The sequence below is a fragment of the Dermacentor andersoni genome, chromosome 6, assembly GCF_023375885.2.
Source record: "Dermacentor andersoni chromosome 6, qqDerAnde1_hic_scaffold, whole genome shotgun sequence".
In the NCBI taxonomy this organism is placed as follows: Eukaryota; Metazoa; Arthropoda; class Arachnida; order Ixodida; family Ixodidae; genus Dermacentor; species Dermacentor andersoni.
Window position 1 is genome coordinate 141,318,575 of NC_092819.1, and position 21,944 is coordinate 141,340,518.

The 21,944-nt window shown below is 48.4% G+C and overlaps 1 protein-coding gene across 2 annotated transcripts in view; it reads right to left on the bottom strand.

The window, feature by feature from the left end:
- tll (nuclear receptor subfamily 2 group E member tailless) overlaps positions 1–21,944 on the bottom strand; it is a 74,596-nt gene that overhangs the window by 33,700 nt on the left and 18,952 nt on the right. For both annotated transcript variants that reach the window (XM_055066931.1, XM_050172188.2), the window contains exon 2: positions 1,063–1,144. In XM_055066931.1, coding sequence (XP_054922906.1) covers positions 1,063–1,144 — 82 coding nt within the window. The remainder of the gene's footprint in view (positions 1–1,062; positions 1,145–21,944) is intronic.

A 21,944-nucleotide genomic window follows, 5' to 3' on the forward strand; every position in this document is an offset into this window, starting at 1 on the left:
GCAAGTGGGGTGGGGGGTGGGGAACTCGCTGCTTCTACTTTTCTGGAAGGGACATGCGCCGTTCGGGGCTTCGAGCTTCGTTTCGGGCTCAGTAAATGTTGCGCTTGGTGCACAAAATTTCCAAAGCAGTTTTTTTTTATTCCTTTTTTTTACTTTGTTACACTGTCGTTATCATTACGATTATCATCGTCGGGATCTCAAACTGCAGCCGACCGACTTTTGTAGAATGAAACGCGAGCTTCGTGAAACTTGACAAGGTGCCACGTTTTCCTTTTCATTGCTCCTTTTTTTTTTCTATGTTCTGCGGTAACACAGCTTGCCTAACCTTCTTTCACGATAACACAGCTGAGCGCGTCCACCTCCTTTGAATCTTTTTTTCCTGCTTCAGGGGCACGTTTTCAGTAGGGTGCACACAGTTACGTCAGTGAGGACGAAGGGTACTGTACTGGTGAACCTTTCTTAAGGGGAATTCGACTATCTATAAGTTCAGGGCCCTTGTTAGTGAAGACAAGGAATAATTTCGTGTAGCCGGCTCCGTATTGTAGAAGCTGTGTGTGCACCGGGCCAGCGCGAGTCACGTGTATCCCCGGTTCAATGACGTCATGCAATTCGCCGAAACCTTTGCACTGCCAAGAGGAGTAAAAAAAAAAGGAACAAAGCGATAATCTTCGCTAGTCGCTTGCAGTTGGCACACACGTTTAAGCCTGACGACAGTGGGCCCTCGAGGTCGGGGCATTCACAAGGCGCTGATTGCACTCGACTCAAATGGCTGAAGCAGTTAAGACAGTACATAGAGAAACAAATAATCTGCGTCTTTAATAGGCGCTGTACGGCTTCTGCTTCTATTCTATTAATTGAACTCTCTGTCCATTCTGTAACGTATAGCTTTGCAGTTTCGGTAAGCAGGAGCGCACTGTTCTGGTGTCTGCGGAACACAACGAAGTGCGTTTTGATAACTATGCTAGGTTGCCCGCAACGACACTTGGATCAAGGAACCGTGTTCACTTTATTTAGACACGCGCAATAAGTCCGCCGTACACGATATACAGACCACGCACTCACCCGTCACAGGCGAAGATGCCGTAGTGCTTTCCAGAAGAATGATCCAGGCACACCTTGCATGGAATATCCAGTAGGATGCGACCTGCACATGGAGAGCAAGAGGGAGAGAGAATGAGAAAACATACATTCGTTGCAATGCTTTTTAAGCAGCAGCGTTCTGTGTGCAACCGGTGATCACTAAGATCCCAAGGCGACGCTCGTGGTCTCGACTGGTTTGCGACATCATCGGTATACAGTCTACACAACCACGGACAACGTTCTTTTTACTTCAAATGATCACAATGGCGATATTGACAAAAATTCAAAAGCGCAATTTGCATTCATCTGACGAGAATTGCGCAATACGTGAAGTAAGGAACAATTTAGAAGAAAAAAAAAATTTCACGGAGTATAAATGCAGATCCCAACACGTGAAGGTGTTGCTCCTAATTTAGGCAGTCGTGCCGACGATGTGGCCAGCTGCAGATATAGGTTAACTGCTATACGATATTCACGTATTGTTCTCAATCGTCACCGTCAAGGCTGATAGTGTATTACAAACCGGCGCAATGATTCACCCATGTCCGCCATTCAGCGAGCGTCTTTATATTGCCCAGGGCTGCCTTTGGTTTTCTCGCCCCTAATATTACATCGGGGATTGCATGCCTGCCAAGAAAACCTGACACCAGAATGTTGTATTCATCTCACCGCAGAATCGTGACGAAAGAGTGTAGTCTACCTTTAACACAAGAAACTATAGCACCGTTCTTGACAGATACTGGCTTTACACACAGCCGTTCACGTGAGCTGCCCGGCGTTTACTCATTTTCCCTAGTTTATAGAGCATACTTGCCAATTCGTAAACAAGTCTGCGTGGTTGTAAACGAAAGAATAAATGAAATAATGCTGCTTTTTTCAAATGATAGCAGAATGCTTCCTCCGTGCATGAGCTATCGCACTAAAAAGACCAATAAATTCTTTCCTTTTACTTTTTTTTTTCTTGACGAGGTGGGCTCCTATACAGAAAACATAGAGCCACGAAGTCAGGTATTCTTTCTTTCCTTCCGGGCTTTTCAGACCCCCAACTCGATAGAGCAATCGTTCACGCCAGAATGCCGCTTTCCCGCTTTTTACAATCCGCGCGATTCCTTTGAATATATATATATATATATATATATATATATATATATATATATATATATAGAGAGAGAGAGAGAGAGAGAGAGAGAGAGAGAGCTCGTGGAAGCTCTGCGGCCACCACTTGACATATTGCGAGCTGTTTCCTATTTTACGATATCGAGCCTTTATTGCGTGACGCACCTTTATTGCACGTTTACCCCGTGAATATGGAGGTGGGAGGTTTGATCTGAATGCTACACCAGTAAGTTTCCTCTACATAGAGAGCCGTGCCTATAGAAAAAGCACACGTTTAACGGCTACGTCATGTCAGTTCTCTACCCCCGCGATCTTTCTTTTACTTTCCTTTTATTGCAGTTTCCCTTCCTTTTGATCGTCGACGTGCCGCTACTATAACACCAAGCGATCGCGCAGGAAGATTCAAAACGTCCTGAAGAGCTGGTCCGAGTGAATGTCGGCAGGAAGAAACTGTCGTGCAAACAATTAAGTTTTTTTTTTTTTTTTCTGTGGCCACACGAATTCAACCCACAGTTGTGATTTATCCGCCGTACTCAACAGTAAGCTTTTCTTTCTTTTTTTTTTCCTTTTACTGTCGTGGCTGGGTGCGTCATTTTGTACATCGTGAGTTTCAATTTCGAGACGCTTCTCCATCGAAAAAAAAAAAAAAGTTTCTATCATGAAATGTTGCTCGTTGCCCGCGTAGCGCCAGATCTTGACAGCCGCCTTCCGTATATAGATAAATTCAACACAGTTTTTGAACCTTGAGACGCCACGAGATGCCAAAAGAAGAGAGAGTCACGTATAGTCGACCACAGCGCATTCCGTTCCGTGGTATATAGAAAACCGAGAGGTATACAGAAAACTGCCAGGAGCCATATTCGACTGCTCAACGCACCGGGACCGCGTCGTGACGAATTACTTTCCCCGTGCACATACGAACTGCATATATACATACAGAATACATTGAAGACGAGTTGCGCCATCTGCTGAGCATTTGTGTGGCACTATATACATGTATGCCTCCCTCCACCGAGCACCGGCCGTCTTCAAGACGTGAGCGACGAAGCGACTTTGTCAACTTCCAGACGAGCATGCAGTGGCTCGAAGAACGCGTCTGTGCCCGTTGAGATGCACGCGTGAAACTTTTTCAGCCATAGCGCGCACTGGCTTGAAGTGTTTGAAGGAGCAAAGGCTCGAAGTTCGCTTCGTCGCCCGTTTCTATACGTAAGCGCTTGCCTTTTTGAATGAAAAAAAGCCTTCGCGCGGTCGCCTATAGGGGGCGCTGTAAATCAAGAGTCGTTGCTGGGATGACGACGACCATCACGTGCTCCTTTGACGCCGCAAGACTGGCGAGGCTTTCTCGTTCGGCGACTGCGCAAAGCCGCTTCTGTCTCGCCACCCGCGCTCTCGGCTAATTGACCAAGCCCTGCGTATATGCGCGTACGCGCTTCTTTTTGGAGCGCCCGCCCGGCAGCTGCGAGATGAACCCCGAGAAGTTCCGCTCCTTTTCATGGGACTTCTGGTGGCAAACGTGTATAGCTTCCATTCGTTTTACTTCGTGAGTTAAGAACGACGAAGAACACGAACCAGCGACATCAGCGTATAGTAGCATTTGCCGGAGGCTGTCTGCAGCTGCTGCTTTCATTCTTTTTTTCGTTTCTTTTTTGCCCTTATATTATTTGGGAGTGAAAAGCTCGACGAATCTTCACATGCAAGCGTTTTTCTCTGTTCGTTAATTGTGTGTAAGGGAGGTGGGGTGCAAGGGGGGCGTGAGACGACGACACTGTGAATGAGTGAATGACTTTTAGCTGGTTGGGTTGATGAATAGTTTTGAAATGAGAAATGTCTGCAGGCTGCGAACAAGACTATAACACCAAAAGTATTACAAAAATAAGGTTAACCTGGGAATTTAGTGCTTTACATTCACATATTCTTGCGTCTTCCTCTTGGTTTTCATGCCTCCATTTCTGCTTGATGGCATTCCTCTGCTCAAAACTTAACTTTGCCTCGATCGCAGTCTTGGTCCGTTCTGTGACGTAATGCCCGGGTTGTTGTGGTTCCCTCGAAAACCGGAGCAGAAGCCCAATGTCTGAAACTATCACCATTATTTGCGCTGTCCTTATGCTGCACAATTTAAACGAGACAATAGCATGAAAAAAAAGAAGAAAAAGGCGCGATCCCGGTCACTTGCTCAATTATTCCTAAATCTATACTTTTGAGGGGAAAGGGACGCTCACGAAAACATTAGGCTATGCCTTATTGCTTCTCAGGATGCACTTCGTCGAGAACTGAATTGGTGACGGAGAACGAAGGCTTAGTTTGATGTTACTGCAGACGTTTGCTCTGGCGGTATGTCGTATTTGCGGTACACTAAATTGATGTCGAAGAGAGTGTGTAGTTGGTATGATATTTTATTGTGAACTTAAACTGCGCTAGGAATGAGACACCGAGGTAGATGAATCTACCTCGGTGTCTCGTCTCTAGCGCAGTTTAAGTCCACTAAATTGACTGTGTCGATGCCACCCCGAAATTCATCCACGCATAAGTGTGGAAATGGCTCGCCGAGAGAAATATTCGATCATATATTTTAAAGAATAAACAAACCAACATGTTTCAATGGAAAATGGGCGATAATTCTGCTCGGCAATTCATGCGGTCGTTGTTGCACGAAGAATTTTAAGGTTATCCCAATTAACATTATTGACAAACAGGTTGTTGGGCCACAATGACGTAGTACGCTGCACTAATGGAAAGAACGGAAGTTAACGATATCCATGTGATGGCCAGGTCACGTGCGGAGTGGGTTCGGGGGCAGTTGAAGCACATGCATCGTACATACATTTCTTATAGATACTTCGATAGCGAAAGCACGGTTTGTTTAAGGAAAAAGTTGACCGCTCAGTTCTCTCTTTTTTTTTGATGCCAGGAATGTTAAGAAGGGCTTGGAGTGGATGCAGGTACCACAGCGGTAGAGATGGTCGTGCTGCAGGCATGAAGTTCGACGGTAAGGTTCCATGGTTGGCGGCGATAATCCTGCTAAACGCTGAACGAGGTCGAGCGGTAGGAAGGGAGGAGAGATGATGTAATGGAAGTCGGGCGAAGTGCCTTAATGAGAAGCATAGAGAAGGCATCCATGTTTAAACGGACGGTTCTGTCTCCTCCAAAAGTTTAGGTGGAGCAGTGGTAATTCCAGCGAAATCTATCACCATCCAGTTCAGGACGCTTTACATTACATCATCGACGGCTACTGAATTCTCAGCAATCCGTGTTTGCCTGGAGTTTACTAGTCACAAATCATCAGTCATGTTATATCTTTTGTGACTCGAAGGCAGCTTTCCAGTGTCTGCTGTTCCTTTTCGACCGCAATTCTAACGTGCAATTATAGCCGCAGATATCCTACTGCTACACCATCACGCAATCGACAAGGGACACAACATCATATATACCGATGGATACCGAGTCACTGAGGAATTTCGGGAAATCGCAGTGCGGATGACGCTGCTCGGTCGGCCCACGATGATGCACAAATCATACCAACACCACTATCGAGAACAGATGCAGGCACAAAGCTTCGCTCCGTCGCACGCGAGCTTACGCAGGCTCTGTGGAACATCAATGAATTCACCAACGCACGTTTCCACAGATTCGACCAACGTCTGCAACTACGTCTTCCGCCGGGGTTACCAAGAGCGAAAGCAACACTTCTGTGCCGCCTGTGACTCAGCGTGGCATTCACGAACGCCTTTACGCCTTCCGCTTTGGAATGGCCGAAAGCCCTGCATGCTTCCGACAACTGTGGCTGCGAGGAGACGATCAAGCACCTACCTGCTCTGTGACTGTCTAGCACGCACACTCTCCTTAGCAGAGTGGAATACCGCATATACAAGGCGCACAAGACTGCACATACTAAACCCTTCACTGCAACTCAGGCCTCCTGCTGGACTGCACCAACGCGAAGCGTCTCTTCTGTGTCGGTTGTGCCTGGGAGTTGCCTTCAGGAAAGCTTATTCAGCACTAATTGGAATGGCTGATAGTCCTGCATGTGATGTTTGTGGATGCGAGGAGAACATTGACCACTTAATTGTGCCATTGTCCTCAATTTCAAGCACAAAGACACTCTTTGTCCAACGCATTCAGGAAACTAGATGATCATCCTCTGCGTGAACAGACAGTACTATATACCACCGTCCCCGCCCAAAATCATCGGCTCAGAAGGGAGTGAAGGCACTTTTGTGCCTTCTCAGAACGTCTGGTTGGCACAAGCGGCTTTGACTCAACGAGTGTCTGTGCACGTTTCTATGCCCTCTCTTTCTCTCCCTTCTCTATCTTCCCCTCTTCCCTTCCCCCAGCGTAGGGTAGCCAGCCAAACTCTTGACTGGTTAACATCCCTGCCTTCCTTATACACCCCCCCCCCTTCACTCTCCACGATACAATGTGGCAGGTACTCGCGACGACGCTCGAAAAACTGGAGGATCGTCCATTCCCAGAGGAAAGAGTTCTAGGATACTGGTCCAGACGGGTTTCGGCACTGTAGGCATTAAGAGCTCTGCTCAAGTTCTTAAGAGCTTGTGAATTGTGCGACAGCTTTTGAAAGTTCTAGCGCGTATAGCATAACATTATTGTGTGGATTTACCTCACTTTCTTTTTTATTTGTTTCTCCTTTGACCTTTTATCCCTTTACCTCTTTCCCCATCACAGGGTAGCCACCCGGTACTTACACTGGCTAACCTCCCTATCCTTCCTTCTGTTTTCTATCTATCTATCTATCTATCTATCTATCTATCTATCTATCTATCTATCTATCTATCTATCTATCTATCTATCTATCTATCTATCTATCTATCTATCTATCTATCTATCTATCTATCTATCTATCTATCTATCTATCTATCTATCTATCTATCTATCTATCTATCTATCTATCTATCTATCTATCTATCTATCTATCTATCTATCTATCTATCTATCTATCTATCTATCTATCTATCTATCTATCTATCTATCTATCTATCTATCTATCTATCTATCTATCTATCTATCTATCTATCTATCTATCTATCTATCTATCTATCTATCTATCTATCTATCTATCTATCTATCTATCTATCTATCTATCTATCTATCTATCTATCTATCTATCTATCTATCTATCTATCTATCTATCTATCTATCTATCTATCTATCTATCTATCTATCTATCTATCTATCTATCTATCTATCTATCTATCTATCTATCTATCTATCTATCTATCTATCTATCTATCTATCTATCTATCTATCTATCTATCTATCTATCTATCTATCTATCTATCTATCTATCTATCTATCTATCTATCTATCTATCTATCTCTTCGATAGTGCGCTGTTATCCCTATATTTTTGTCCCGCTTGCAATACCTTGACAGGATGCGTGCAACAAGCTGCATGCTTATACAGCTAGGTGAGCTGAAGTTGATGCTTTAATAGCGACAGGTCTCAAAATCAACAGCTGTAAGAGAAGGAGGAGAAGAAGAAAAGAAATAGAAAAGGCAGGGATGTTGACTAGAAATCCGTCTGGTAGGCTAACTTACTCTGGGGGACGGGAAAGAGGAATAGAAAGATAGGATAGAGAGAGGGAGGGGGAAGGGAGGAAAGACACGGCGAGTTCGCGCACGAACGCGGAAGGCCTGAGCGAGTCAAAGGCGTTCACATAGGCCAGTCGCCCTCTAGAAAGACAGAAGTGCCTTCACAGCTTTGTGGGCCGACGAGCGATGGGGCCAGTCTTCAAGTAACACTTGCACGGACAACAGCCTAGCTGCAGATATTCATAAAAGTGCGCGCCTAAAATGCATAGGCCCGGGTACAATGACGTGTTTTTGCATAGAAAAGCAGGAACAAAAAGTTATTGGCATAGACTGTTATAGAAGTATACTTACCATCACAAGTACACAGGTTACGACGAAAAGGCTTAGGCTTTCTTTTCATCATAATCGCACATCTCTCTCATCATAATCTCATATTCTCTCCTTTCACCTGGGAATTACTGACCCGTGGAGGTGCACAGATCGCGCCCCGCATGCACTCGATCGCTCGGGCGTGCGTGTATTACATATGGTGAAGCTGCACGCAAAGGCAGCGTCCGTGGAAAAGGCGTTTCCACACGTGCGCCACGCATGCGACACCAGGGCGGGCGCCACGATTTGCAGACCGAGTGGCAAAACCGTCCCGGGGGTCGCGGGATTCGTCAACAAGCACGCAACGGGAGCGTATAATGCGAGGGGAGGTGCCGTGGCGTGTTGAACGAGGCTCCACGAGTCTTCGTGCGTTTCGCGAACTTGCGCAAGCACGAACCATAGCCGCCGCAAACACCTGGACGTTCGGCTTACTCACTATACACCCCCGGGGGGGATGCAGCTGTGTGCAGGTTGCGTGAGACACGTGCTCGCGCGCGCACTGCAAAATCGTTCACGCCGTGCAGCAGGATCGAGGTTGACCAGGTGTGAAAAGGAGCAGACCTTCTATCGCATCCAGATGCACGCAACTACGGAAGCAGCGCCGGGCCATCCAATTCTCTTTTAAGTACGTAGTTGCTGCGTGCGTGCGGTTTATTCTGTTGTACCTGACGGAGAGTGGCTCGTGCTGGCCTTGATCTATGTTGATCGATAGGTCAATGGCACAACGTTGCTCATTTTTCTCAGGTCATCTACAGCAGCTGCGCGCTGCTCTCGAGTCCTGTACACGTCGGTACTATGTTATAGTTTACGCCAGAGTATTTATGTCCGCAAATCGCACGGTTTCCTGCAATTCTCAACTTGATGCGTGCGGCTGCAAAGGACTGATCGCCAGTTCAGTGCAGCTTTAGTGAAGGAGTGAAAAGAGAGCGCGGCAACTGCGCAGCAACAATCATGTTTGCATGAAAATAACTATAATCATGAAGGTAAAATTACGTTTCACTAGAACTATCGCCAGCCTATTATGAGTAGCACGAATCGCTATATGTATGAGTCGGCCGTATCGACATAGGAATCGTATTACGTCACACGAATCGCTCATACGAAAAGCTATACGTATCGCGTCGTAATATTGTCGGAAATGAGGTCCAACATCCATCTATCTTAAAAGACAAATGTGCACGAAGTGACCATAAAGTTACAAGGCCCTGCTAAATTGTGTCAACGAAGAAAATCGATCGGCCACATGAAACACACGACGACTGGCAGCCGCTCAAACCAATAAGGACTGTAACTGACTCGCGCGGAGCCGAGTCATGTCGTTCTCTCATTTGTGGAGCAACGAAACTGGATTTTCTTTCCGAACAAGGGCGAGGGTGCGACTATGCTTCGTGCCATGAATAAGTACAACTTCAAAACTAAATGGGAATGTTCGTTTATTTTCGGCGTTCATTCGGTTCTTATTCACGCCATTGTTGATTTTGTGCTCTAACTAGCAAGCCAACGGTAATACGCACGCTTCCTCTGCCAAGCGAACAAAATTCCTCAATATTATATGTATATATATATATATATATATATATATACACATATATATTGTACATGCCCACAATACTTCAGCTGACATTCCCACAAATATATGAAATTGTTTCTTCCGGATACCTTGTAATGTGTTTCTTCTTTCTTCGCATAAATCACTATGATTCACTTCTTGCGATGCGGTGTACGGATCGTTCCCCATTTCAAGATAATTCACCCACTGATGATTTAGTTACTGATTGCAGCTCCGCTCTATATTACGAGAGTCTTTCAAAAGTTGTTTTTTACCATTATAGCTACAGGAACGCACAACATCGGGCCCTTCTTTTACTGCGAAATTTATGGTTTATACCTTCAGTCTATATTCGAAAATTTTTTGCTTTTCTCGTTAACACTGAGCCGCATTGTAGATAGATGAACTGATCCCACAACACACGAAGCATATCAAAACAAAAAGAACGTCTCATCGCATCTGCCATCAGTGTTTTTACAAATGCATGGTTCGCTCTGACGAGCTGTCGCAGGCTGCGGCTCATTGATGTTGCTTTTCGACGCATGCGTATAATGTATAGATCTACTCGCTGCCACGAAGTTTCCTGCAATTTCTAGGGGGAATTCTGGCGCTGCGATGGTTTAGCCACTATGGAAATGATGGGAAGTGTACATGGATTTGTGTGATCTTCATGCTCGGGATTTCAGGAATTCTTGGGCTCTGAACGCCTACACCAATATGAGCGAGTCCTTATGGGAGTGATGAAGAAAAATATAGGAGTATAGACAGCCTTCACGTGACGTCACGGACGCAGCCTTTTCATCATGCTAGTAGCCAAACATGGCAGCCATGATGACGTCAATGCACCGTTTCAGCTTTTCATACATTCTCTTGCTTTCTGGCGGTAACTGCTTGCCGCTTGATTATTACCGTTATCACATTGTAACTCGGTGCAAGACGCGTCTGTTGTGTTCTCGTGCTGTTAGCGTTCTTGTTTACGCTGCCTTTCGACTTGCTTGTAAGTCAAGATGGCGGCCACGATGGCGGTACAATGAAAGCTATCCATTGGCGTCAGATATATTGCGGCCTTCCTGATACGTTGCCTGCCGAGAAAGGCAATATAGGCTATTGTGGCGTAATCAGCCGTATACTGAATTCGTGCTTCTTTGCAGTTCTGTAATATTCGTTATAGAACTGTAAAATATAAATTTAGAACCGCCTACACAGTACAAGCACTAGGCGTTTAGCGCGTGCTTGATCAAATCACCGATAGCTGGCCAAGACAGCAAAAGTAAGAAAGCAACCAATAATCAAAATCCAAAGGACACATGCTCAACGTTGTTTTTGCCAGCTCAGTTCGTATACAATCCTTTGTAATCTGTGTTTCTTCGGTACACACCGGATATATGGTACACACCGGATATACACACCGGTGTGTACCGGTACACACCGGTACACACTTCGTCCTCGGCTTCTAGCGTTACTAGCACGTGGCATTACCCTTCTCTCCCCTAATAAAGAAGAAAAGAAACTGCGTCTCGATGCGACTACACGAAAGTTAAGCCAGAAAAGTTGAGGACAAGTTAAATATCACAGGGAGAAAATAAGTCAGCAAGACAACGGGCGTGAGGAAAGGGACCGCACCACAAACGTTGTGAATGGGAGTGCCAGTGGGGGCTTCACGATGGTGAGGTGAACAATGTCGGAGGAGCGCGGTCTACGAGAGTGGTACGATGTTTCGGTTGGGATAACTTGGTAGTTGACGTGACTTAGGCGATGCAAAACTATGTAGGCTTCAAAGCAACGGCGCAATGATTTTTTTCTGAGCGGCCTCGTTAACGTAGGGGGGTCCAAACCCATACGAGATCGCCCGGCTTGTATGTGATGCCTCGATGGCGTATGTTGTATCCACGAGCACCTTGACTCTGTGGAGATAAATTCGTTGCCGTGCATGGTGGCGTGCTTCTTCGGCACGCTGAGCAAAAGCGTCTGTGTCAGGTGTGGTCGTATATCAGACGACGTTGGCAGGAGCATCACGTCGAGCATGGCGGTGACGTCACGGCCGTACACACCAGACGAAAAGGAGGAAACCCGCGTGGTTTCTTGAAGCGCAGTGTTATACGCAAATGTCACATGTATATATACGGGAGCAGTTCGTCCCAATTTTTATGATCCGTGGCGACATACATGGAAAGCATATCTTCAATCGTTTCGTTGAGACGCTCAGCTAACCCGTTGGTCTGCGGGTGATACGCAGTTGCCGTATACAATGCGCTGTTCAACTCAGTTGCAGAATATCTCGGACCAACTGCGCGGCGATGACTATACAGCGGGAGCACCATGTCGAAGGACGATATTTTTGGCAAAGAATTTGGCTGCATCTTAAGCAGTAGCTAGCTGAACGGCTTGGGTATTGCAGTATCGAGTGAGGTAATTGGTGGTAACAACGATCTAGCGGTTATCATCTGTAGACGTGGAAACGGACCGAGTAAATCCTGCCCGACTTGTTCAAGAGGTCAGCGAGGAGCTCGTATACATACAGGCTGAATCACACCGCCTGGTTTCATTGGTGGAACTTTGCGACTTTGGCGATCTCGATAACTTCTGGCGTACTCCTTCACGATTTTTGTGAGTTTTCGCCAGTATATATAGTACTTCTGTTTGATCCTTGCCAGCGTATGCGTGAAACCAAGATGCCCGGACGTTGATGCGTCTTAGCATGGATGTAAAGTGTCGTCGCGGAGAGAAGCGCCAACAACGAGTAGGGCAACGGTTTCCGTAGGATGAAAGTTCCGCTTGTGAAGGATGTCGCTGCGTAGGCAGAAGGAGGACAAGTGACGCGCGAACTACCGCTGCGGTTGTTGGCGGCGTCCTGCATTGGTATTCAATCAAGGGTTGCAGCTCGGAATCTTGGCGTTGCTGTTGAACTAGGTTTATTAATGGAAGAGTACTAAGAAAACCACATTTCTCATCAGTATCTATAGCGGTGGGGGTTGGACGGGTGTGCAGGAGAAGTAATCGGCGTCGGTGTGCTTCTGATTCAGGACCACCAGGCATAGGGCGTATGTGTACCCAGCACCTCGACCAGCTTGTCGCGAGAGGAAAAGGCAAGCACTCAGTTCCAAGAGAACGGTCGTTTACTGTTAGTTTTCTCAGCCGACACGCACTTCGTCCTCGGCTTCCAGCGTTACGTCATACCCCGCGGCAAAATTAATAAGCAACCTGCTGGCAGGGGCCTTGCGGCTATGGCGTTGTGCTGCCGAGCACGTGGTCGCGGTTGGTATCGCGACCGCGCCGGCCACATTTCGATGGTGGCGAAACACAAGAATGCCCGTCTGCTGTGAATAGTGTAAACGGTAAGACCCCGAGGTAGTTCACACTGATCTGGAGGCCCCATTAAGGCATGTCTCATAATCATATCGTGGTCATGGCTCAAAAAAAGAAAAACTGCAATTTTCGTTAAACAATAACCGGCCTACGATGATAAATCAGTTTTTATATAGATGTTTTCGTGATCCTGTACAATTCATTTTGATTCTGCACGTACGGCAAGTGATAAAACGGAGGCCAAATAGAATGATGACCGCGCGTACGTCAGCTTGTGAAAACTTTCAACAACAAAATACGATGACGACAAAAATCACGACCGTATACGCGCGCGTAAAAGCGCGTTCGTTTGCATGTTTTGCGAGCCTTTTATTCAAGCCGCGCGGAGGCTGAGAGAGAAGCCGGATTCGTCGCGGCGCGCGAAATTTGATGAAGTTACGAAGACGTTTGTCAATATTTCTCTGCCCTGCGCGTATAACGACGCTCGTCGTTACGCGGCCAAGCACATACCCAGTCCACAGCTGCGACAATCGCACGGTGTCGCACGTACGCGCTCGAGCGCAAAGTTTTTATTAGCGCGTCGAGAAGGAGGGGAAACGAGGGAATGGCACGTTGTTTAGTACTTCGCGTATAGGGTCGGCGTCATACGGCTAAGTGAGATCCTTAAGCCTGCCCACGAATGAGTGCGCGACACTTTATAGAGCCGCGCGTGCAGGTCGCAAAGCGTGCTCTCGCGAGATGCCGGTGACACGGCCGTAATTCTGTCGCCTGAATCCGGGTTCGCAAGTCGAGAAGGGTAAATGAAGGGGAGGGGGGGGGGGGGAGTGAACGGCGTTACCGATTCAAGTTTCGACGAGTGACGTAACGTAGCTTGTGCGCACACATACACATCGGCGCCAGGAACAGTCAGGCAGCATGCGCGCGCTGCGCGAAGACAATAATTATTGCTCCGTAGCCCGACGCGCCACCGCAGCCGCGTTATACGGTTGTGTAAGCGTGTAGCGCGACGTTCTGTCGTATATGCGTGCGAGAGCGCCGATAGAGGGACAGAAGGTCGTAACAGTCAGTCACACTTCGTGCCCGCGCGCCGAACACCGCCACTCCATGGCTGATTTAGTGCACAAACGTGGCGCGGAAATAACTTGAGCTCACGCGGCAGTGGCGAACGCGCGTTGACTGTATTTATATATACACACACAAACACACACACGCACGGTGCACACGAAGGGCTGCGGGTGGGAATATATGACGCCACCCGGCTTGGGACTCCCAGTTGCCCGTTCCCGCCGCTCGAGGCGCGCTCGCAGTCGCCATTCGTTTTGCTGTCGCCAAGGTGCGCTGTTCGAGGTCATGCATCCAGACTCGGTGACGCGCGCGCCGCTCGCACCCTCTGTATATGTATGTATGTGTATGGCATACAGGCACGCACATATATATATATATATATTGTTACGCCCACAAAAGGCGTTACTTTGAAGCCGGGTAGAGTTAGAAGCGATGGCCTTGGTCAACTGAGCGCCTGTCGAGATTCAGCCAGCCAGCCACACGTCGTCGTCCTCGTTCACTACCCTCCGGTGCCCCCGCATACTCTTTTTTGAGGCGTGAACCCACTATGCACCTAAGCGCGTCACATTCGTGAACCCACTATGCACCTAAGAGCGTCACATTTCCCTCCGCGCAGACGAAGCCCGCCGGGCAAGTCAAACAGGCTGTCGAGAAATAAAGGGCTTTAAACGGGCGACATGCGAAAGTTCAGTCTTTGCTGACCGTCGGCCATTTGATGTGAGACGTGCTATGCGGTAGGTTAATTCGCTGATGCGCTCCGTAATAACATAGGGTCCAACATAGTGGGCCAGCAGTTTTTCACATAGTCCACGCTTCCTGGTTGGTTTCCAGAGCAACACTAAATCACCGGGGTCATATATCACGTGTCGGCGTCGGCGGTCGCAGCGTGCCTTCGAGCGGTCTTGTGAAACAAGAGTGCGTAACGAAGCAAGTCGTCGGGCTTCTTCAGCAAGACAGACTGTCTCTGATATACAAAGATTATCGTGGCTGGAAAACGGGAAGATAGTGTCTAGTGTATAACGAGGCGGACGAGCGTAGAGAAGAAAGAAGGGACTGTAGCCCGTAACTTCATGCTTTGAGGTGTTAAATGCGTACGTAATGAAAGGTAGCACGCTGTCCCAGTTCTTATGATCTGACTCGACATACATGGACAGCATGTTAGTAAGAGTTCTGTTCGTGCGTTCCGTAAGGCCATTTGTTTGGGGATGATACGGGGTGGAATGTCGAAACCTTGAAGCACATAGACGAAGCATCTCTTCGACCACGTCTGCAGTGAACTGCCGCCCACGATCGCTGATGATGACTCTGGGAGGTCCATGTCGGAGAATTACAAAACGCAGCAGAAAAATACACACTTCGGTTGCAGTAGCCGATGGTATTGCAGCTGTCTCACAGTAGCGTGTCAAGTGATCGGCACACACGATAATCCAGCGATTCCCATCGGATGAACGCGGGAAAGGACCGAGGAGGTCGATGCCAACTTGCTCAAAGGGAGAGCTGGGGGGTGGCACTGGATGGAGTTGACCAGGAGGAGCACTCGTCGGACGCTTATAACGTTGACACTCGCTGCAGCTGGACACATACTGGGCGGTCGTCTGGCGCATTTTAGGCCAGTAGAACCTTTCTTGGAGGCGGTAGAGAGTTCGCGCAGAACCCAAATGTCCAGATGTTGGATCGTCATGCATAGCGCGCAAGACGGAGACACGGAGACTCTCCGGGACCACCAGAAGATATCGTGGGCCTGTAGTAGAATAGTTCTTTTTGTAAAGAACCCCATCACGAACACAGAAACGAGTGGATGGTGCTGATTGCCTTGCAGTAATGAGCAGTGGTTCTAAAGTTCTGTCTTTTTGTTGCTCGACCTTGAAGGTATTTATATCAGGAAATCCCGGCTCCAGTGATGCGATATAGCAGTCGAAGTTGTCCGCGTCGCAGTCCGTCGTTGGAAGCGGCATGCGCGAGAGGCAGTCAGCGTCGGCGTGTCGGCGGCCGCTTTTATAAGAAACCGTAAAGTTATATTCTTGTAAACGGAGTGTCCAACGCGCAAGCCGGCCCGACGGATCACGGAGATTAACCAGCCAGCAGAGAGAATGATGGTCTGTCACCACAGTGAAGGGGCGCCCGTACAGGTACGACCGGAAGCGCTGTACTGCGAAAATAACTGCAAGACATTCTTGCTCTGTAACGGTGTAGTTACGCTCGGACTTACTTAAAGAACGACTCGCATAGGCGACGACGTGTTCTTTGGTGTCGACGCGTTGAATAAGGACGGCGCCGATGCCAATACCGCTAGCGTCCGTATGAACTTCTGTGGGAGCCGCATGGTCGAAGTGTCGGAGAATGGGATGAGACGTCAGACGAGACTTTAGCTCACGAAAACTAGCTTCACATTCAGGAGTCCATTCAAAGGGAACGCCCTTCTGGAGGAGGCATGTCAGCGGATACGCGATGTTGGCAAATCCACGAATAAACCGGCGGAAGTACGAGCAAAGCCCTAGGAAACTGCGTAGCTCTTTTACATGGCGAGGTTGCTTGAAGGCTTCCACCGTAGCAGTCTTCGCTGGATCAGGTCGTATACCGTCCTTATCCACTAGGTGTCCCAGAACGAGTGTTTGGCGCTCTCCAAAATGACACTTCTTCGAGTTGAGCACCAAACCCGCTTTGTCCAAGCAGTCTAGCACAAGATCGAGACGTGCGTTGTGCTCACTGAACGTGCGCCCGAAATTCACTACATCATCTAGATAGCACATGCATACTTCCCACTTCAAACCACGCAGGATGTTGTCCATGAAGCGCTCGAAAGTTGCAGGCGCATTACAGAGCCCGAACGGCATCACATTAAATTCAAAAAGTCCATCTGGTGTTACAAATGCCGTTTTCTCCCTGTCTGCCTCGTGCATAGGAATCTGCCAGTACCCCGACCTCAAGTCAACAGACGAAAAGTAAGACGCTGATGAGAGGCAGTCGATAGCATCATCAATACGCGGAAGAGGATATACGTCCTTTTTAGTGATGGTGTTGAGGCGGCGGTAGTCAACACAAAATCGCCATGTACCATCTTTCTTTCTAACCAGGATCACTGGCGCTGCCCACGGACTACAGGATTCTTGGATTACATTCTTATTTAGCATTTCGTGGACTTGGTCATTGATCACCTTGCGTTCCGATGGTGAGACTCTGTATGGTTTCTGCCGCAGCGGTTGGGCAGATCCCGTATCGATGCGATGGTGTATACGAGAAGGAGGAAACAATGGTGGTCCCTCTTGCTGGGAGAAGTCAAACAGTCGGGCATGTTTTAGCAGAATATTCGCCACTTCGTGACGCTGCTTAGTGCTGAGCGACTTGTTTACCATAGTCAGAAATGAGGAGTGCGCCGCAGGGCAGACATTAGCGAAATGGCGCTCATCCGCAGAATCAAGGGCCTCTGTAAGGATGGCGAGCGATAGCACGTGATCTTCATGGTAGGCGGCAAGTTTCAGACCCTGTGGTAGTATTGCAGGTTCACTCGAACAGTTTACGGCCCATAAGTTGGTGCATCCCTGAACAACTGACAGCGTGCAATACGGTATCAGTACATTCCTCTTGATGCAACTCAGGTGAACGGGCTCCACGGTAGCGTCAAACGTTCCGTCGGTGGTGGGGAAACAGGCGACTGAAACACACGTTGCGGATAACGGAGGCACAACTGTATCACGGGATACACAAAGCACACTTTCACGATACGGTGGGGCTTCCATAAACGCCGCAGCAAAGCTCGTACCTACACTGATTTCACCCGTTTTGCAGTCGACGGTGGCACCACACAGTTTCAAAAAATCAAGACCCAGGATTACGTCATGCGTAGAATGAGGTAGAACAGCGAACTCCGCGTTAAATATTTGACCACCCAAGGTAACGTCTACATTACACACGCCCACAGGATACAACAACTCCCCACTCACTCCGCGAAACGTATCGGCACGGTCCCAGCGAAACATCACCTTTCGTCCTAGGAGGCTTTTAAACGCAAGACTCATCACTGAAACGGTTGCTCCCGTGTCCACTAAGGCCATGGATGAAACCCCGTCAATTAATACAAACACCTTATTCTTAAACATACAAATGGTTGGAGGTATCTCTGTCGATATCGAAGATTGTCCAGCGACCTCACCTCCAACGGCCGCGCTGGCTAGTTTTCCGGAGGTGGCGACGGGTATCGACGCCGCGGAGAGGGCGACCGGCTTACACGAGGAGCGGGTGGTGGTGTCAAGCTGCGATCGGATGCTGGAGAACGGTTCCGTAGCGTCTCCGGGTGCTGGTGAGGCAAGCTCCCTAAATATGTGTGCGAGGGCGAATATGTTTCGCCCAGAGGAGCGCGGTAACGCCTAGACATCGTCGATCGGTCGAACCTCGGTGGTTGGCGGCGATTGCAGTACCTGGCAATGTGACCCAAGTCGCCACAGCTATAGCACACAGGTAAACGACGATCGATGAACTGCCCTTCGAAGCGCTCAGCCGTGGGGGGTCGTGTAGCAGAGCGGAGCGGCTGAGCCTGCTGCACAGGAGGAACGGTCGGTCTGCGTGCAAACCTGCTGGGGCGAGGGTGTTCTGCTGGTCGGTGTTCGGGCGTAAATGTGTCCTCACGTGGCCATGGAGCACCTCTGTGGTTGACGTCTGTGACACATACCGCCGGTTGCCAGGAAGCGCAGGGTGCGGCAGGCGCCATGTGTTGCGGGTAATAAGCGTCAGGTTGTCGTATGACGTCGCGCGCAAGTTCCTGGTGCCGCAGCAGTTCTTCACGCACGATCTGCCGTATAGTAGACGAAAGATCGGCAGACGGGCTCTCATCGACGCTGGCAATGGTTGTCACATTCGCCAGGCGTCCAAACTTTGGCACAATGCGACGTGTTTTCAACGTCTCAAACGTACGGCAATGACGCACGACATCTGATACGGAATCAACGTGTTCCCGACTTATGAGGAAATTGTATACATCTTCTGCAATTCCTTTGAGGAGATGTCCGACTCTGTCTTCCTCGGACATCTGCGGATTTACGATTTTGCACAGCTTGAGGATTTCCTCTATGTAAATAGTGCATGTTTCTCCAGGAGCTTGAGCTCTTTGGGCAAGTGTCCTCTCGGCGCGTTTCTGTTTGGCGTGGGTGTCGCCAAAACACTTCTTAATTTCCTCGACAAAGTGCTCCCACGTTGTTAGGGAGTCTTCGTGGTTTTCATACCACATCAGCGCTGTCTCACTCAGAAAGAGTGCAACATATTCAAGCTGAGTGACAGAATCCCAACGGTTGTAGCGGCTCACCCTTGCGTAGTGCATCAGCCACTCGTCGACGTCTTCGCCCACTTTTCCCGCGAACGAGCGTGGTTCCATGTAGTGCCGCAAAGGTCCAACTGGCGCTGACCTTTGAGAAGGTGAAACTACTGCTGGCATTTGTCCACCTCCGTCCTGAGCCATAGGGAAGGTCGTTGGCAAGAGACCGGCAAGACGACGGCTCCGGCGAAGTTCTAGGTGTTGCGACTCCGTGGTACGTTCTGTCGTACCCCGCACCTCCACCACTCTGTTACGCCCACAAAAGGCGTTACTTTGAAGCCGGGTAGAGTTAGAAGCGATGGCCTTGGTCAACTGAGCGCCTGTCGAGATTCAGCCAGCCAGCCACACGTCGTCGTCCTCGTTCACTACCCTCCGGTGCCCCCGCATACTCTTTTTTGAGGCGTGAACCCACTATGCACCTAAGCGCGTCACATTCGTGAACCCACTATGCACCTAAGAGCGTCACAATATATATATATATAGAGAGAGAGAGAGAGTCGACTGGAAGTGTTCGTTGAACATTGAGAAGTACAAATGAAAATAAATATTCACACGTTTAACAAAAAATAAAAAAAACTGTCTCGTCCGCGGTGGCCTGGCCTTCGTAAGAGCACACATATCTGTATATATGTGTGTTTGTGTGGGTGCGTGCGTGTGCGTGGTTGTCGTTCTTGTTTTTTCTGTGCAGGTATTACCTTTAACGCAGTGCGGAGTCGCCGGGGACGACATATTCCGGTCCGTTGTCCATAGCACGACTCGCTGGAAACGTGCAACACGGGTGTTCTCGTGGAAGGACAAGAAAGACGCTGTGTCGCTGCCGAGTCCTTACGCCAACACCCAAGCCGAATTCCCTTTCTTCAATGCAGCAGCAGCTGTTTCCTCGCCGGTTAACGCCTGCGCTACTAGATGGCGCCACCATTGTGGCTACTCCCGCGTACGTCGCGATATAACCCGATATTATATGTCTAATAATACTGGGTGAGACGTCTGCCGCATAACCCGGTACCTAGTAAATCCGAATACAAGTACCGATAGACTAAAACTGCTTTATGCAGGATGTTCAAAAACCTTCAAGAGACATGTACACGGTTCATATACTCGAAGTGAAAATGCAGACTGGCGAGAAAGAAAAGTCGTATAACTGCGAGAATCGCCATTAATATGTTTTATTAGCTAAAGTTCACTGATCGCCTTTTTTTGTGAGTCACATGATCGCACGTGCTGTAACTACTTTAGTGAAGTATGTTAAGACTTCAAGACACCAGCACTTATGCTTACGATCCTGAGACAACTGCCAGGTTCAAGATACCCGTCCCCATAATCACTGACAAAATGGACGGGTGTTTTCTACGCGTCTGTCCCTCATGGCTTAATGAAGGTATTCTGACGAAATGGTACAGATGGCTATGTGTGACTGTCGACACCCTTTATGTATGAAAAAAAATTTTCTGCACTGCTGCTCCTAAAGCACCTCATACTGCATTCATTCAATTAGACAAAAAACGTGCGCGCCAAGGAGTCAAATTCGAAACGAAGCAACGTCGAAATGCTATTAACGAACGCCGCGCCTTCGCAGGCCTGTCTCTCTATTTGAAAAGCCTAAAGGCCACGACTAAGGAGACGGGAGCCAATCTCCACGACAGTGGGGTCTTTGTATACAGCGTATATTTGCTCGTCTTTCCCGCAAGAGGACGCCCCCTGTCGTCACGCACGCAAGAAATGCTTCACGTATATATGCTTCCCTCTATACAAGGGCTGCCGTTGTGTGTATAATAACTTACAGGCAGCACGTCTCAGGAACAAAGCCCGCAGCAGCAACTCCGTGCGCTCCTCTTGAAGAATTCAGATGTCATGACTTAGCGACAAGCGGAGAACATATATAAGCTATACTCGACAGGGTGCGCTGCACCCGTCAGGCGACTCGCTTTTACGCTGTCGCTAATTTGGCTCCAGAGTAAATTGGATCGGCGCCTGATCTTAGAGGGAGCTCAATGAATGCCTTCTTTCAAAGCTTGTCATTCTATGACGCGAAGGCCTCTTTATCACATATAGCTTCGATTGCGTGCGTTCTTCTGAGGCCATAACACCCGCCAGTGGCTCCGCTAGCTGCGTACGTATTGTGAAGTAATTATATCGAATCCGCATACATGGGTATCTGCCTTCAGCCGTTTAAGGAAAAAAGATAGCTGTCTCAACTCGAATAGTCACAACTCCCTGCAAATTTAAGCTCGGTTCCGCATTACGTTCTCCTATATAGGGCACCGGAAAGACACGCGCATTCGGCAACACTCGTTAAACTTTGCACGCGCATCAACCACAATTTGACCTCACGCGGACATATTACGTGACCCAACGTGGAGATTACGTCAACTCGTCTGTTCTAGCGCGGGCGGTTGAACAGCGAGAGCGGGAGCTTCGGCGGCCATCTTGTACGCAAGAAAGAGGTATATTAGAGAGTCCAATTTCTTTGTAAACCTATCAGACTGTGGAATACCGGGTTCCCGGAGAGGTACATGCATACTGCAGCAGCAACAACATTAGCGACATCTGGTGACGCTGTGTGTAACCAACGAGCATGCAAAACTGCAGCTATCTCTCCTATGCCATA